At 43.9% G+C, this 19,177-nt stretch overlaps 1 protein-coding gene across 1 annotated transcript in view; it reads left to right on the forward strand.

Moving 5' to 3' along the window:
- The window catches only part of abcc8 (ATP-binding cassette, sub-family C (CFTR/MRP), member 8), a 118,789-nt gene that overhangs the window by 58,216 nt on the left and 41,396 nt on the right, over nucleotides 1–19,177 (forward strand). Inside the window, exons 19-24 of the mRNA XM_060915055.1 lie at nucleotides 6,265–6,271; nucleotides 7,587–7,750; nucleotides 10,695–10,779; nucleotides 14,094–14,174; nucleotides 15,488–15,625; nucleotides 16,054–16,179. Of these exons, the coding sequence (XP_060771038.1) occupies nucleotides 6,265–6,271; nucleotides 7,587–7,750; nucleotides 10,695–10,779; nucleotides 14,094–14,174; nucleotides 15,488–15,625; nucleotides 16,054–16,179 (601 nt within the window). The remainder of the gene's footprint in view (nucleotides 1–6,264; nucleotides 6,272–7,586; nucleotides 7,751–10,694; nucleotides 10,780–14,093; nucleotides 14,175–15,487; nucleotides 15,626–16,053; nucleotides 16,180–19,177) is intronic.

Genomic DNA, 19,177 nt, shown 5'->3' on the forward strand with positions numbered 1-19,177 from the left:
ACCGTCTCTCCTGCCTATTCAGTGGTACAATGTAGGGTTTTGGAAAAGATGGGTTAGTAGTAATCCCATTACTTTAGAAAAATTGCTTTCTAAACCATTTTGCCCACGTGTGTCAGCCTGGGAAAGCCCTTTATGTGGTGAAATGTTGACATTTTCTATTAGTTCTGAAAGCTGCAGCCTTTCCTGCATTGAGTTTTTGCATCAATCTCACACAGAAGTAAAATTCTCGTCTCGTCTCGTCTTCTTCTGCTTATCCGGGACCGGGTCGCGGAGGCAGCAGTCTAAGCATGGAAGCCCAAACTTCCCTTTCCCCAGACACCTCGGCCAGCTCCTCGGGAAGAACACTGAGGCGTTCCCAGGCCAGCCGAGAGACATAGTCCCTCCAGCGTGTCCTGGGTCTTCCCCGGGGCCTCCTCCCGGGGGGACATGCCTGGAACACCTCCCCAGGGAGGCGTCCAGGAGGCATCCGAAAAAGATGCCCGAGCCACCTCAGCTGATTCCTCTCGATGTGGAGGAGCAGCGGCTCTACTCCGAGCTCCTCCCGAGTGACTGTGCTTCTCACCCTATCTCTAAGGGAGCGCCCAGCCACCCTGCGAAGGAAACTCATTTCAGCCGCTTGTATCCGCGATCTTGTTCTTTCTGTCATTACCCAAAGCTCATGACCATAGGTGAGAGTCGGAACGTAGATCGACCGGTAAATTGAGAGCTTCGCCTTTTGGCTCAGCTCCTTCTTCACCACGACGGACCGGTAAAGCGACCGCATCACTGCGGAGGCTGCACCGATCCGCCTGTCGATCTCACGCTCCATCCTTCCCTCACTCGTGAACAAGATCCCAAGATACTTAAACTCCTCCACTTGAGGCAGGACTTCTCCACCAACCTGGAGAGGGCAAGCCACCCTTTTCCGGTCGAGAACCATGGCCTCGGACTTAGAGGTGCTGATTCTCATCCCAGCCGCTTCACACTCGACTGCAAACCGCCCCAGTGCATGCTGAAGGTCCTGGTTTGAAGAAGCCAACAGGACAACATCATCTGCAAAAAGCAGAGATGAAATCCTGTGGTTCCCAAACAGGATTCCTTCTGGCCCCTGGCTGCGCCTAGAAATTCTGTCCATAAAAATTATGAACAGAACCGGTGACAAAGGGCATCCCTGCCGGAGTCCAACATGCACTGGGAACAGGTCTGACTTACTGCCGGCAATGCGAACCAGACTCCTGCTCCGTTCGTACAGGGACCGGACAGCCCTTAGCAAAGAGCCCCGAACCCCATACTCCCGAAGCACCCCCCACAGAATACCACGGGGGACACGGTTGAATGCCTTCTCCAGATCCACAAAGCACATGTGGACTGGTTGGGCAAACTCCCATGAACCCTCGAGCACCCTATGAAGGGTATAGAGCTGGTCCAGTGTTCCGCGACCAGGACGAAAACCGCATTGTTCCTCCTGGATCCGAGGTTCGACTATTGGTCGAATTCTCCTCTCCAGTACCCTGGAGTAAACTTTCCCTGGGAGGCTGAGAAGTGTGATTCCCCTATAATTGGAGCACACTCTCCGGTCCCCTTTCTTAAAAAGAGGGACCACCACCCCAGTCTGCCACTCCAGAGGCACTGTCCCCGACCGCCACGCGATGTTGCAGAGGCGTGTCAACCAAGACAGCCCCACAACATCCAGAGACTTGAGATACTCAGGGCGGATCTCATCCACCCCCGGTGCCTTGCCACCGAGGAGCTTGCAAACCACCTCAGTGACTTCGGCTTGGGTAATGGACGAGTCCACCTCTGAGTCATCAGCCTCAGTCTCCTCAGTGGAAGACATGATGGTGGGATTGAGGAGATCCTCAAAGTATTCCTTCCACCGCCCGACAATGTCCCCAGTCGAGGTCAACAGCTCCCCACCCGCACTGTAAACAGTGTTGGCAGAGTACTGCTTCCCCCTCCTGAGGCGCCAGACGGTTTGCCAGAATTTCTTCGAGGCCGACCGATAGTCCTTCTCCATGGCCTCCCCGAACTCCTCCCAGTTCCGAGTTTTTGCCTCCGCAACTGCCCGAGCTGCAGCACGCCTGGCCCGCCGATACCCGTCGGCTGCCTCAGGAGTCCTGGAGGTCAACATGGCCCGATAGGACTCCTTCTTCAGCTTGACGGCATCCCTTACTTCCGGTGTCCACCACCGGGTTCGGGGATTGCTGCCACGACAGGCACCGGAGACCTTGCGGCCACAGCTCCGAACAGCTGCGTCCACAATGGAGGTAGAGAACATGGTCCACTCAGACTCAATGTCCCCCGCCTCCCTCGGAAGCTGGGAAAAGCTCTCCCGGAGGTGGGAGTTAAAGACCTCCCCAACAGAGTGCTCGGCCAGACGTTCCCAGCAGACCCTCACCATACGTTTAGGCCTGCCAGGTCTGTCCAGCTTCCTCCTCTGCCAGCGGATCCAACTCACCACCAGGTGGTGATCAGTTGACAGCTCAGCCCCTCTCTTCACCCGAGTGTCCAAGACATAGGGCCGGAGATCAGATGAAATGACTACAAAGTCGATCATCGACCTCCGACCTAAGGTGTCCTGGTGCCACGTGCACTTATGGACACCCCTATGCTCGAACATGGTGTTCGTTATGGACAAACCGTGACTAGCACAGAAGTCCAATAACAAAACACCACTCGGGTTCAGATCGGGGAGGCCGTTCCTCCCAACCACGCCCCTCCAGGTGTCACTGTCGTCGCCAACGTGAGCATTGAAGTCCCCCAGTAGCACAATGGAGTCCCCAGTCTGAGCACCCCTCAGTACCTCTCCCAGGGACTCCAAGAAGGCCGGATACTCTATACTGCTATTTGGCCCGTAGGCACAAACAACAGCAAGAGCCCTCTCCCCAATCCGAAGGCGCAGAGAGGCGACCCTCTCGTTCACTGGGGTAAACTCCAACACATGGCAGCTGAGCTGGGGAGCTATAAGCAGGCCCACACCAGCCCGCCGCCGCTCACCACGGGCGACTCCAGAGAAGTGGAAAGTCCAGCCCCTCTCGAGGAGCTGGGTTCCAGAGCCCAAGCTATGCGTGGAGGTGAGCCCGACTATCTCTAGCCGGTACCTCTCAACCTCCCGCACAAGCTCAGGCTCCTTCCCCCCCAGCGAAGTGACATTCCATGTCCCAACAGCCAGCCGCTGTGTCCAGGGATCAGGTCGTCGAGGCCCCTGCCTTCGACTGCCACCCAATCCACATTGCACCAAACCCCTACTGTTACCTCTGTGGGTGGTGAACCCACAGGAGGTCGGGCCCACGTCACCTCTTTGGGCTGAGCCCGGCCGGGCCCCATGGGCAAAGGCCCGGCCACCAAGCACTCACATACGAGCCCCAACCCCGGGCCTGGCTCCAGGGTGGGGCCCCGGCTGCGTCCTACCGGGCGACGTCACGGTCCTGGATTTTTTCTCCATAGGGGGTTTTTGGTGAACTGCTCTTGGTCTGGCCTGTCACCTAGGACCTGTCTGCCTTGGGAAACCCTACCAGGGGCATAATGCCCCCGACAACATAGCTCCTAGGATCATTCAAGCACACAAACCCCTCCACCACAATAAGGTGGCAGTTCTAGGAGGGGAAGTAGAATTCTACTATTTTAGGGGAAGTAAAATTCTACTATTTTAAAACTTGGCAGAATTTTTTATTTAAAAATCCTTTTTGAGTGCAGCGCAGGAGCATCACTGATATTTTGACAGCTGTTATCTGATTGCAAACTGAATCGATTCGGCCTATGTCCGTTTCATGACAGCATGTAGCTATACCATGACATGGTCAAAGCCTAAGATTCTCTGTGTAAGGAAATCACTCTTAGCTTGCAGGGTTTTACTTACCTTTACACTGAATGTTTTTACCACAATGTTTGTTAAATTGGCTCTTTACTCAGTCTGATCTTTGCAGGAACATAGCTAAGGCAAAGTTAACAGTAAATAAATACACTTCCATTTTGTTTTGGCTAAACATGTTTACAGTTTTTTTTTTTTACAAATTTAAAGTAAAATTGAGGCAGAAAATATTTTGGCCAAAATCAACATCTGAGACTTTTTTCCAGAACTCTGTAATTTATTCCTTCATCAGATGATTAGTTATTTTTTAACCTCATGAAATTGGCCTATTTGACTTCTAACATGACCTTGCTTATAGATTTTTATATAGTGTTGCTGTATTGATATAAAGTGTTTCAGATAGAAAGCCAAAGTGCTTTGAAAATAGAACACTAGGTTCTTTATTCATCATGTCTTCGATGACCCTACCCCGAGACTGCACTCTTCCTCTTTTATTACTGTGTGTGTGTGCGCGCATGTGTGTATATACATGCGCCTGCACTATGCCTCTCTTGAATGTGTGTGGTTTGCCTTTTTGATAAACTAAGCTGGAATAGCAGCCAAGGACAGACAGATCTTGTTACTACTGGCTGCTTTCTGGCTGTATGACATTTTAAGGCTCCAGAGCTTCCAAACAAGGACACTTCTCAAATGGAATGGACATTTCCCATGATGTGGACATTTCCCATGAAAGCTTAATCTCAAATTGAGCTTGAACTCGGATATTAGCTTACAATTTTCAATATTGTGCCATACGACCATAAATTATTATGAACCCATTTTTTCTGAAAAGAAAAAGCTATATAGATAAATATATATTCTCATCTTTGCCTGATTGATGAGTCTTTCAGTGGAATTATAGCATCATGAGAGTGTGTGTGTGTGTGTGTGTGTGTGTGTGTGTGTGTGTGTGTGTGTGTGTGCGCGCACTTGTTTTCAGTCCAGATGAATCCAGTGAGGAAGAATTTCGGTATGTACACACACACACACACACACACACACACTCTCGCTCTCTCACTCTCTCACACAGATAAACACAAGAAATGTATAATTAAGTGTGATTTTATTGAAGAAATTTGTAAGTATCAGCCATAGATGTAGATTTGAAAGGGGTTGGTGATACCTGTTTCTTTGACTGTCTGAGAGAATTGTTCCTATAATTCATGTCTAGTCAACAAATTTGTGTTTTTATGTTGTATTGCATTGTTTTGATTGTTGTTCATTCGGAATTTGGGGGAACACATTCAAACACATTTTTGTAAACAACTAGATTTTGAAATAACTTGGATTCAGAGATTACTGTTGTCATTATTTACATCCATGTACAAAAGACAAGTGGACAGCCTAGTTCCTGCTTTTCTGTGAGATCATGTACCACTTTAATCAAAAATAATTGAAATTTCAGTATAAAGGACTTTCAGAGGAAGAATGTATTTACAACCCCGATTCCAAAAAAGTTGGGACAAAGTACAAATTGTAAATAAAAACAGAATGCAATGATGTGGAAGTTTCAAAATTCCATATTTTATTCAGAATAGAACATAGATGACATATCAAATGTTTAAACTGAGAAAATGTATCATTTAAAGAGAAAAATTAGGTGATTTTAAATTTCATGACAACAACACATCTCAAAAAAGTTGGGACAAGGCCATGTTTACCACTGTGAGACATCCCCTTTTCTCTTTACAACAGTCTGTAAACATCTGGGGACTGAGGAGACAAGTTGCTCAAGTTTAGGGATAGGAATGTTAACCCATTCTTGTCTAATGTAGGATTCTAGTTGCTCAACTGTCTTAGGTCTTTTTTGTCGTATCTTCCGTTTTATGATGCACCAAATGTTTTCTATGGGTGAAAGATCTGGACTGCAGCTGGCCAGTTCAGTACCCTGACCCTTCTTCTACGCAGCCATGATGCTGTAATTGATGCAGTATGTGGTTTGGCATTGTCATGTTGGAAAATGCAAGGTCTTCCCTGAAAGAGACGTCATCTGGATGGGAGCATATGTTGCTCTAGAACCTGGATATACCTTTCAGCATTGATGGTGTCTTTCCAGATGTGTAAGCTGTCCATGCCACACGCACTAATGCAACCCCATACCATCAGAGATGCAGGCTTCTGAACTGAGCGCTGGTAACAACTTGGGTCGTCCTTCTCCTCTTTAGTCTGAATGACACGGCGTCCCTGATTTCCATAAAGAACTTCAAATTTTGATTCGTCTGACCACAGAACAGTTTTCCACTTTGCCACAGTCCATTTTAAATGAGCCTTGGCCCAGAGAAGACGTCTACGCTTCTGGATCATGTTTAGATACGGCTTCTTCTTTGAACTATAGAGTTTTAGCTGGCAACGACGGATGGCACGGTGAATTGTGTTCACAGATAATGTTCTCTGGAAATATTCCTGAGCCCATTTTGTGATTTCCAATACAGAAGCATGCCTGTATGTGATGCAGTGCCTAAGGGCCCGAAGATCACGGGCACCCAGTATGGTTTTCCGGCCTTGACCCTTACACACAGAGATTCTTCCAGATTCTCTGAATCTTTTGATGATATTGTGCACTGTAGATGATGATATGTTCAAATTCTTTGCAATTTTACACTGTCAAACTCCTTTCTGATATTGCTCCACTATTTGTCGGCGCAGAATTAGGGGGATTGGTGATCCTCTTCCCATCTTTACTTCTAAGAGCCGCTGCCACTCCAAGATGCTCTTTTTATACCCAGTCATGTTAATGACCTATTGCCAATTGACCTAATGAGTTGCAATTTGGTCCTCCAGCTGTTCCTTGTTTGTACCTTTAACTTTTCCAGCCTCTTATTGCCCCTGTCCCAACTTTTTTGAGATGTGTTGCTGTCATGAAATTTCAAATGAGCCAATATTTGGCATGAAATTTCAAAATGTCTCACTTTCGACATTTGATATGTTGTCTATGTTCTATTGTGAACACAATATCAGTTTTTTAGATTTGTAAATTATTGCATTCTGTTTTTATTTACAATTTGTAGTTTGTCCCAACTTTTTTGGAATCGGGGTTGTATATTAAATTACCAGCAGGAAGCATTGGCACCATACAATTTCAGGTGTTTTCTGAGTTCTCTGGTTTCCTCCCAAAGACTTATCAGCAAGTGGTTTGGTGACACTAAATTGACAGTAGATGTGACTATATGAGTGCATGGTGGCTTGGGATGGACTGGAATCCCGTCTAGGGCATGCCCCTACCTCATGCTTAGGACTGAGAGTGGATCCAATGGAAACATGACCAGGATAAAGCCGTTACTGAAGCTCAATCAATCAATCAATCAATCAATCAATCAATCAATCAATAAAGCACCGGTTACCAGGATATTCTTACAGAAATACATCCTATCCTAAGTTAAAAAAAAAAAAATTAGTGTTAACATTTGCCATTAAATTTTTATTAGTGTTAATATTTGGCATTAAACTTTAGTCATATTCCATGATCAGTGTGACCCTCAAACCTGAACTGAAACCTCCACCACTGGCATCAGTGGAATGATACTATGATTATTATTCATAGTATATAACCAGTCATTCCATAATAACATGTATATTACCTAGTAAGAATGCATTTAAGTGTATTTACAATTTAAAATGCTGTGCTAAAATTAGACTATTTACTCATTTATACTTGAATTAATTATCTAAACAACTGATCCATGTCTAATACATAAACAGAATACTGAAAGCTTTGGATCAGGATAATCTGCATTCAATCGAGATAAACTGAAATAAGAGTCTTGCTGCAGATGGCAATCTCTCTCTCTCTCTCTCTCTCTCTCTCTCTCTCTCTCTCTCTCTCTCAAGAGGTGCTGTTGCATATGCTTCCCAGAAGCCCTGGCTTCTTAACGCCTCTGTGGTAGAGAACATCACTTTTGAGATGCCTCTGATCAAACAAAGGTACTGTATAACTTGCATTAATCTCTTGTGACCAGTCACTCCTTTTATATTTTCCCATTTTGCTGGTGGAAGCTTTTGTTTACCCTCCTTAGAGTCTTGGTTCTGCAATTCTGCTCACATAACATCATGTCATTTCTAGTATAATAGAATAGCTCAAGCCATAATGTCATTTCGAGTATGTTGGTGTAGCTGAGTGCTCTAGGGCAGCTCTCAACCTTTTCTGCTTTGAGGCCCACCTATTCATACTTATAACGAGTTGGGCCCATTAAAAAAGATCCCCAATTATTTTGCCTCATCTATTCTATTAGAATCTAATAATCTATTGTAAAGTGTATTAATGGGATGCAACATCACTCAATGGGAGCCCAGGAATTAAATAAACACAATAAAAACAAACTGTTTTTAATTGTAGGTATTGTATTTAAAACTGTATGGATGTATCAGAAGCCAACATAAAACCATGCACGCAGGGCATTCTCACTCAAAAGGGATTAATGATCCAAAAGTGGAGTCTGGTCGATTAACACAAGAACTTATTGCCATGTTTGTGTTCAGCAAACAAGCAAGTTATTAAAACCAAGAAGTACACTCAAAAGAAGTGGATATAGAAACCACTTAATGGGATTAGATCCTTACACGCTAACAAAGAAGGATTTTTCCTATGAATTGGAAAATTATCCATTGATTTCCCTGACATCTCAAACTACCTGGTGCTGCAGACATCATTCTATACAGACAGACAGATGAAAACCTGGAAGAGCATGGAGGCGTATAACTTTTTATATGTGGCTGGGTTAAAGATCTGGGGATCAGGACATGACAAGACAGACGGCGATAGACAGATCTAAGTGCAGGAAAAGTGTTTATTAGCAAGTGTGATATTTACAAAAAGGAAAGCAAAACAGAAAGCAGAATCATAACGCAGAGTATTTAAACAGCATTATAAACATGGCTAAAAACAAACATGATAATCATAATACTTTGCAAAGCCTCCGTAAAAACAGTGTCCATATCTGCACGTGCTGGTTGCGCTCAAATCAGTATCAGGTGTTTCCCATAACAACTGGATCCCAAGACTGTGCACAACGTGCTCTGTGAGTGAGCACGGCTGCATGAGCTGCACCAGACTCAAGGGTATAAAAGTTTGACAGTCGAGTGTTCGCTTGCTGTGAGACCACAACTTTTAGCTCACATGTATATCGCCATGCATTGCCACCAAAATGCCTCATTTTCCTCGATAACCCATCGCGAACTGTAGTGTGACCGTAGCTTAATGAGGGGGATGTGACGTCAGATACAACCCAGCGATTGTACCCTACTACAAGTAAAAATTAGCTTCAACTTGGAAAAAAAGTTTTAGTGGGCCATGGCCCAGTGGTTGAGAAACACTGCTCTAGGGGATGCCTGTGTGTTTTGTTCTGTGGATTTGAGACCCAATTTTGTTTCATGCATGTCTAAAAACACACCATCTGCTGCTGTTTATCCACCTGGTTACCGTTGGCAGGGTTTTCTCTTATCTGTTCTGCAAATGCCATTTTCAAAAGACTCATTTAGGTTTATTATGGTGCTGCCTTTAGCCTGTGTATTTAATGGCCTGCTGTTCAGAAGACATTAAGCAACTTCTGGCCTGTTACTTTTGTGAAATTAAGCTAAAAGGGCCAGTATTTACCGTGTCCTTCCTTCTGTCTCTTTTCCTCTTTCTCTGTCAGTCTGTCTCTCTTTTTATTATTCACTACAGGTCACTCTGATTCATTTCTAGTTCATCTGTAAATTGCTTTAACAATCATGTAATCAACATTCAGAAAAACACACACACACACACACACACACACACACACACACCAGCCCTACCCTGCCCCTCTCATGCTCTTTGTGTAAGGCCAAGTTTACATTAGACCGTATCAGCGGATCATCAGATTAATGTTTTTAAAACGATTAGTGTGCACACAGCAACACCAATACACGATTTGCATGCACACAGCAACACCAATACACGGATACGCTCGGCTCCGCAGGCATCCTGCGCTCCAAATCACTCCGCCCTGAACAGCGAGTGCCCTCTGGAGGGTGCGCACTCCGGCCCTGCGCAGCTCACAGAGCGCGCGAGTGAAGTGCACAAGCAATGATTCGGGACTGAGCCGCTGTGTGTATGATCCCAGCGCATATCACTTACCACTTGCAAGTGGAAGGATGGCAAGCCTAAAGACAATCATAACTACACAATGGGCAGTATTTGCATCAGTATTTGCAGTATTTTCATACTTTTATACTCTTTAATGAAAGGTGATACAAGGCGGAAGTCCGCGCCGTTTTTCAGCAGTCGCGTCACATGACCAACGCCAGCGAATCAGGAAGGTGGATGTCACAGTGACGTTGTCCAATGACGACGCCAGCTAGAGCTCAGCACAGCGTATCCGCGTATTCTCAATGTTTACACAGCACCGGACCAGACACGATCTAGATTGAATACATGGACCCTGGCGGATTCCCGTTTCCCGGCGTTTCCAGGCGGTTTAATGTAAACGGACAGTGCATCCGCGAAGAAAACGAGACAGATACGGTCTAATGTAAACTTGGCCTAAATATGCTGACCTGGGTGCACTTAAAAGATGTGATAAATCAGTCTGTCATTAAGAGCGGCACAAATTAATATGCTAAAAAGCATCCATAATTACAGAAAATTCAAGTGCACTAGAGAAACGCCAGTCATTTGCATTTTTGACCTACGGTACATTTCCTTGTTATTATCACCAGTTTGATGCTAGTGTGTCCCCCCCCCCCCCCCCCCCCCCATTGTTATCATATAGTAGTAAGATGGAAAATTTCATATGACTCATCAGTCAACAAAACATCATGTTGACGGAATTACTTTGAAATTAGGAATTACCTTGAATAAATTCTGTGTTGTGTGTGTGTAGCAGTACTGAGTGCATTATTTGTACAGGTATAAGACAGTGATTGAAGCATGCTCCCTACAGCCGGATATCGACATCCTTCCACAGGGGGACCAGACGGAGATTGGTGAAAGGGTGAGTGTGCTATTAATCACAACACTCTGCACGGTAGACCATAAAGCTTCAGATCTAATATAAACGTTTCTGTGACAGTCAGGGTACTTTCTTTACAGAAAAATGTAATGTACAAACATAATATTGTGTAAAGTGTTGTAATCGCATCCCATTGCGATTACTATTGACTGCTGTTCAGTAGTAGTCTGCCCTTTGTAACTACATTCAGAGCTTTCTATTCACCACACAACAAAAGTCTCTCCCCACTGACAGACTGCACTGTACAGTGGATATAAAAAGTGTACACACCCCGTCAAAATGATCGGTTATTCTGATGTAAAAAAATAAGACCACGATAAATTATTTCAAAACTTTTCCCACCTTTAATGTGATCTATAACCTGTACAATTCAATTGAAAAACAAACAAATCTGTTAGGGGGGAAAACATAAAAAATAATTAAAAAAACGTACAATAAGCTGGTTGCGTAAGTGTGCACACCCTTTAATACTTTGTTGAAGCACCTTTTGATTTAATTACAGCATTCAGTCTTTTTGGGTCGGAGTCTATCAGCCTGCCACATCTAGACTTGGCAATATTTGCCCACTCTTCCTTGCAAAAGCGCTCCAGATCTGTCAGATTGCGAGGGCGTCTCTTGTGCACAGCCCTCTTCAGGTCACCCCACAGATTTTCAGTTGGATTTAGGTCTGGGCTCTGGCTGGGCCATTCCAAAACTTTTTTTGGGGTCATTGTCATGCTGAAAGATGAAATTCCTCTTCATCTTCAGCTTTCTAGCAGACGCCTGAAGATTTTGGGCCAAAATTGACTGGTATTTAGAACTGTTCATAATTCCCTCCACCTTGACTAAAGCCCCTGTTCCAGCTGAAGAAAAACAACCCCAAGACATGATGCTGCCACCACCATGCTTCACCGTGGGGATGGTGTTCTTTTGGTGATGCGCAGTGTTGTTTTTGCGCCAAACATACCTTTTGGAATTGTGGCCAAAAAGTTGACCTTGGTTTCTTCAGACCATAACACATTTTCCCACATGCTTTTGGGAGAGTTGATGTATTTTTTTTTTTGCAAACTTTAGCCAGGCCTGGATGCTTTTCTTTGACCCTACCTCATAGCCCAGACATATGGAGAATACGAGAGATTGTTGTCACATGTAGTACACAACCAGTACTTGCCAGAAATTCCTGCAGCTCCTTCAGTGTTGCTGTAGGCCTCTCGGCCAGTTCTCGGTAATGTCACTGTTGTCCCATATTTTCTCCACTTCTTGATGACCATCTTCACTGTGCTCCATGGTATATCTAATGCCATGGAAATGTTTTTGTACCCTTCTCCTGACTGATAGCTTTCAACAATGAGATCCCTTTGATGCTTTGTCTGTGAACCCAAAAAGACTGAATGCTGTAATTAAATCAAAAGGTGCTTCAACAAAGTATTAGTTGAAGGGTGTGCACACTTATGCAACCAGCTTATTGTATATTTTTTATGTTTTTTCCCCTAACAGATTTGCTTGTTTTTCAATTGAACTGTACAGGTTATAGGTCGCATTAAAGGTGGGAGAAGTTTTGAAATAATTTATCGTGGTCTCATTTTTTTTTACATCAGAAAAACCTATCATTTTAACAGGGTGTGTACACTTTTTATATCCACTGTATATATTGTGAGGTCATTTGACATTTGCTGAGATTCATGTGTGCTTTCTCTCTCACTCCGCTTTGTTCTTTTTCTCTCTGCTGTATGATTATAAAAGGGGCACACAAAGAGCTGTGTTAACTGCCATCTGCCCACTCAGACAGCACAAAGTAATCATGAAAAGCACCCTTTGCTCCCATAAACTTGCTTGGACAATACTTGATAGAGCCACCTTTAGCTGCAATTACAGGTGTAAGTCTTATTGAGTATGTCTATATCAGCTATGGACATCTGGGTCCTGATATATATTTTTTCCATTATTCTTGGCAAAATTGTTCAAACTCTGTCAGAAATGAAAAGGGTCATTGGTGAGCAGTATGTTTCAACTATTGCCACACACTCACAATCAGACTGAGGTCCGGGCTTTGGCTGGGCCATTCTAACACATCCAGGTTCTTGGTTTTGAATCACTCCAGTCCAGTGTAGTTTTGGTTATATTCTTAGGGTCCTTATCCTGTTGGAAGGTGAACCTCTAACTGGATATCAAGTCTCATGCAGAGTGAAAGAGGTTTTCTTCTAGGATTGCCCTCTATTTGGCACTATTCCTTTTGCCCTCAACTTTGCTCAGTTTCCCAGTCTTTTCTGATGACAAGCATCTCCACAACATGATACTACCACCACCATGCTTTACTGTAAGGATGGTATTCTTAGAGTGAGAACAAGTATTGGGTTTCCTCCAAACTTAGAACCGATTTTTTGGTCTCATCAGACCAGAGAATCTTCTTTTTGTTTGCTGACTCTCCAAGATACATTTTGGCAAACTCCAAATGGGATTTCATTCAGCTTTATTCAATAATGATTTTCTTCTTAGCCCACTTTTATAAAGGCCAGCTTTGTTCAGTGTCAGGGCTATTGTAGTCCTGTGAACAGCTTCTCATATCTGAGTCATGAATCTCTCTTATATTTGTGTTTGTAAACTGACACTGTTTGTAAACTGGCTGTTAAATTATCTGTGATCATCCTGAAACCAGTGCAATTTTTTCCATATAGTATACTTTTGGCATCATACAAAGTATACAAATTACCTGATCATCACACCCATATGTGATTCTTCCTCAAACTGTGGATACAAAGTTATTGATACACGATACACGATTAATCATGGATACACGATTATATCATGGATACACAATTATATAGGATGTCTTTGTATGCTGAAGCATTAAAATGTACCTTCACTGGAGCTAAGAGGCCCAAACTTGTTCCAGCATGACAATGCCCTTGTGCACAAAGTGACATCCAGAAAGACATGGTTTGCCCAGGTTGGTGTGGAAAAACTCAAGTGGCCTGCACAGAGCCCTGACCTCAACTCTACTGAATAACTTTGGGATGAACTAGAAAGCAGACTGCACTCCAGACCTCCTCTCCCACCATCAGTATTTGATATGACTGGCTGAAATGGCAAATCTCTACAGCCAAGCTCCAAAATCTAGTGAAATGGCTTCCTGGAAGAGTGGAGGTTATTATGACAGCAAACAGGAACGAAATCTGGACCGGGATGTTCAAAGAACATATATAGGTGTGATAAGTTGGGTGGCCACATAGTTTTGGCCACATAGTGTAAATTAAAGCAACGTTTAATGCACTGTGTCATTCTTTTTCTTATGATGAACCCCTTTCATCTCTCATCAGGGAATCATCCTCTCTGGAGGCCAGAGACAGCGCATCAGTGTGGCCCGTGCCCTCTATCAGACCACCAGTGTCGTCTTCCTGGTGAGTCCAAACACCGTTCCATACACTCCAGAGCCAGTACAGATAACTGCCTTCATAATGAGATTAACAATGGGTGAATCAATAATAAGATTATGATGTAAGATCAAGGCAGCACAGTGATGTAGTGGTTAGCACTGTCGCCTCATAGCAAGAAGGTCCTGGGTTCGAGCCCAGCAGCTGACAAGAGCCTTTCTGTGTGGAGTTTGCATGTTCTCCCCGTGTCTGTGTGGGTTTCCCCCACAGTTCAAAGACATGCAGGTTAGGCTAATTGGTGGTTCTTCTTCTTCTTAAGAATGTGAGTGTGAATGTTTTTTGTCTCTATGTGTCAGCCCTGCGATGACCTGGCGACTTGTCCAGGGTGTACCCTGCCTCTCGCCCATAGTCAGCTGGGATAGGCTCCAGCTTGCCTGCAACCCTGCACAGGATAAGCAGCTACAGATAATGGATGGATGGATGTAAGATCAAGAAGATAAATAATAATAAGACTCATAGGGAAAAAATGGCTCTTTGCCCCCTAAATGGGTTCTACATGGAAACCTCTCTGAAAGGGGAACCTGGATACCTTTGTTTTCAAGTTGTCACATTTTTTTCATGCTGCTTCCCAGATCCTTGGATGTAGTGCTGTCCTGTTTATTACTGACTCTACTAAAGCCTATAATTTACTAATTATTAGCTCATCTGTCCAACAGGCGATGAGCTTATACCATCATGTGTCATTCGTCATCCATCCAGTGTCGTCCACATTTCACAAAAATCGCTTCTTCTCTCTCAAATCTTCACCGATTTTTATTCCTTTTGGCAGAAAGGTAGGTCTGCCTGGGATGCATATAGTTTCTACTCAAATGTGCGTAATTGCAATTAATAATGAAAATATGGAGTAATTAAGCCCTAACGAGCAGTTTCCACACAAGTCGCTTCTTCTCCCTTGGTTCTTCACCAATTTTGATTCTTTCTGGCATGAAGATAGAGGTACCTGGATGCATATAACTTCTACCCAAATTTGGGCCAGCGTGAGCTACACTGTCATTGATGGTCTAAATACAATTGAAACTCACCAATACACTCTTAGAAAAAAAAGGTTGCACATGCAAGTTAAGTGTTCTTAGCTTTCTAAAGTGGTTTCATTCACTAATACGTAAACACACTGCCTTTAAGAAGGACAACCTGAAGAAGAACGTTTCCCAAGAAGGACAACCTGAAGAACCCTATAGGGAACTGGGTTTAACTTAGAGTTTAATATAATATGCAAATCTGCTTAGGGGATTTAAATGTGATGTCAGGTTGGATTTCAATGCATTGCCATATTTTTGCAGGACGACCCATTCTCGGCACTGGACATCCATCTGAGTGATCACCTGATGCAGGAGGGTATTTTGAAACTGCTCCGGGAAGAGAAGAGGACCGTGGTGCTGGTCACACACAAACTGCAATATCTGCCACACGCTGACTGGGTATTGATTCAGTCATGCTTTATCTTTGAGAATCCATGAAAAATATCTTGCTTTTATTTTGTGGCTTCTTTTTGTCTGTTTGACTTTTTCAAACTTGGATTGCATCTTTCCAACTGTTTGTTTTATAAAGTTTTAGACTGATAGATTATCAGCAACATACGCTTGCTCAGTGACTAGCGTAATGAAAGGTTAGCGCTGACACTTATCTCCCTCCTTCTGTGCCAGTGACTGATGGCATTATAGCTGTTTACCCTTCCACCAATGCCTATTATTCAGCACTTAATTGGACACAGCAGGAACCCTTTCTGTTTTATGTACATCTACATCAATCACGTCCTTACCCATTTCTTATATAAATGTAATAATAAGACTGTCTGATTGGAAGCAATGTGCTGATGGGTTGGATATTCTTCTTGGACTGTTGATAGATCATTGCAATGAAGGATGGTACGATCCAGACAGAGGGCACACTGAAAGACATCCAGAAATCTGAACCTGAACTGTTTGAGCAGTGGAAAACCCTCATGCATCGCCAGGACCAGGAATTTGAGAAGGTACAGCCCACAGAGGGAGCAACTGCACCATCCTAGATGAGGAAAGCAAGATAATTTCACTAGCTTGAACATGTTCATTTTCAGCCCAAATCTCTTCTGTTCAGTCAGCACAGCTTGCCTAGTACAGTTGGGTTTTGATTCTCCAGGAGCTTACAATGGGTTAGACACCTAACAATATTGCATTACATTACGTTAATGGCATTTAGCAGACACTCTTATCTAGAGTGATGTACAACATACCCAGAGCAACCTGGGGAGCAGTTAAGGGTTAGATGCCTTGCTAAAGGGCACTTAAGCCATTCCTGTTGATCCAGGGAATTGAACCAGTAACCTTTTGGTCCCAAAGCTGCTTATCTAACCATTAGGCCATAGCTACCCAATATCTTCAGTTACGAGCATACCGAAAAGGAGGCACTGGGGCCCTGTCCACATGGCAACGGATTCAGGTGACTCCGATACAATTGCTTATCGTTTAGGCCTGGCGTCCACACGGCACCGGCATTTTGGGTGCCCAAAACGCAATCTTTTTGAGAACGGATTCCAGAGTGGAAAGATCTGGCAACGTTGCCATTGTGAAGTCGTCTGGATGAGTAGAACGGATTTGTTTACGATGACGTCACAACCACATGATTGTGAGTGCTTCACGCCAGGTAGAAGTGTAACGAATATCACCAGGATATCACCAGGAAAAAGCCTTAGAGAGCACTAGTGGGAGTGAAACACGAGCTTGGATATTATTATTATTATTATGTTCAGTGTTAGTTCACAGTAGTAATGCAAGAAGCAGAATAGTGACAGTAATAGTGAAGCAAAAACATGCAATTGTACAAACACTGCAGCTCTACAGCAAAATATTCATTTATGAAATGGTCTGATTCTTAACACCAGTAGTGCCAATGATCTTCTCATTGCGATGCGATGCGAGTTGTCAACAAATCCTATAACTTGGTTCATGAAATGCGCTTACAAAATATTTTCACTGTGAATATTTATTGTGTAATGGTGCAAAGTGAGAGAGAGAGAGAGAGAGAGAGAGAGAGAGAGAGAGACTCTGCCCTTAGGGTAGAGTCAATCCCGCCAGCAAAAATAGGGAAAAAAGGAGCGATCTCACCTCTTCAGATGTTGGTTTTAGTCCTACAATACATTCCTCAAAAAGGGCGTAGAAGAGCAAATTAATCCATCAACGTGTAGCATTCAATTTATTCCGGACCATTAAAGACGCCGCCTTCCGCGTAGAATCATACGTCATCCTCGCCGCCATATTGGATAGGTCAAAGCGGAGAATAAAGATTAGCTGCGTTTAACTGTACCAACAGGTTTGCCGTCCAAACGAGATCACATGGGATTACCTTTCACAGGTGAGACTGGAAAAATACTTTTCATTGTATTTGGTCATTATAATGTAATTTTACGAACAGATTTTCCTGACTTTGTGGCTAATATGAAGTCTCGCGCATAATAGTTTATGCGCATGCGTCCGTACTTCTTCTATTGTTCTGGTGTCTCCGAAGGGACCGTCTTACAGCGCTCCTAGAGGTGTGGCATGTGTATTGCATCGTTTTCAGCAAGCGTTGCGTTGCCATATGGACCTGATATTTTACTGATCGTTGCCCATTTGAACGCGATATATTTTTAAATAACATCTCGTTGCCATTGTCGTGTGGATATAGCCTGGGAGGGAAGTGCCCCTCATGCCACTTATTGCACCACTTCACAATACACTCTCAAGTTAAAGTAAAACTTTACAATATCATAACACTACGGGTGGCACGGTGGCGTAGTGGTTAGCGCTGTCGCCTCACAGCAAGAAGGTCCGGATTCGAGCCCCGTGGCCGGCGAGGGCCTTTCTGTGTGGAGTTTGCATGTTCTCCCCGTGTCCGCGTGGGTTTCCTCCAGGTGCTCCGGTTTCCCCCACAGTCCAAAGACATGCAGGTTAGGTTAACTGGTGACTCTAAATTGACCATAGGTGTGAATGGTTGTGTGTGTCTATGTGTCAGCCCTGTGATGACCTGGCGACTTGTCCAGGGTGTACCCCGCATTTTGCCCATAGTCAGCTGGGATAGGCTCCAGCTTGCCTGCGACCCTGTAGGACAGGATAAAGCGGCTAGAGATAATGAGATGAGATGAGATCATAACACTACACTCACTGGCCAATTTATTAGGAATACCCATACATCTGCTGTTTTATGCAGTTATAATCAGCCAATTCCTTGACAGCAGCACAATGCATCAAGTTATGCAGATGCAAATCAAGAGCTTCAGTTAATATTCACTTCAAACATCAGAACGGGACAAATTGTGATCTCTGTGGCATGGATGTTGGTGCCAGATGGACTGGTTTGAGTATTTCAGAAACTGCTGATCTCCTGGGGTTTTCACACACAACAGTCTCTAGAGTTTACACAAAATGGTGCAAAAAACAAAAAACATTGAGTGAGTGGCAGTTCTATGGGTGGAAACGCCTCGTTGATAAGAGAGGTCAAAGGAAAATGGCCATATTTATTTGAGCTGCCAGGAAGGATATAGCAACTCTTTACAACCGTGGTGAGCAGAAAAGCATCTCAGCATGCAACAGCAGAAGACCACATTGGGTTCCACTCCTGCCAGCCAAGAACAGGAATCTTAGAATCAAGAACAAGTTCCTATTAAAGTGGCTAGTGAGTGTATTTCAGAAAGGTAGTTTTTCTGACAGAATGGTGTAATTTCAGACCATTATGTACACAGTTTCCTTGCTTGTAATTGTAGATATTCTCGGATATTAAACTTGGCGATAAACCCAGTTTAGAAATACCAGAGGTGTGGGGACAGCTACAACAAATGGCATAGACATCGACTAAGGTACATGTACCAAGGACTGTAGGAGCATCATCATCATTTGCTAGTGGACCTCTATTGCCCACTGGACTACTGCAGTTTCTGTTGCTTTCAAATATATTGGACGACACTGATTATAGCCTATCTATACCACAGTTATATTGAATTGTCAAATCTGATTTGT

The sequence above is a fragment of the Neoarius graeffei genome, chromosome 2, assembly GCF_027579695.1.
Source record: "Neoarius graeffei isolate fNeoGra1 chromosome 2, fNeoGra1.pri, whole genome shotgun sequence".
Taxonomy (NCBI): Eukaryota; Metazoa; Chordata; class Actinopteri; order Siluriformes; family Ariidae; genus Neoarius; species Neoarius graeffei.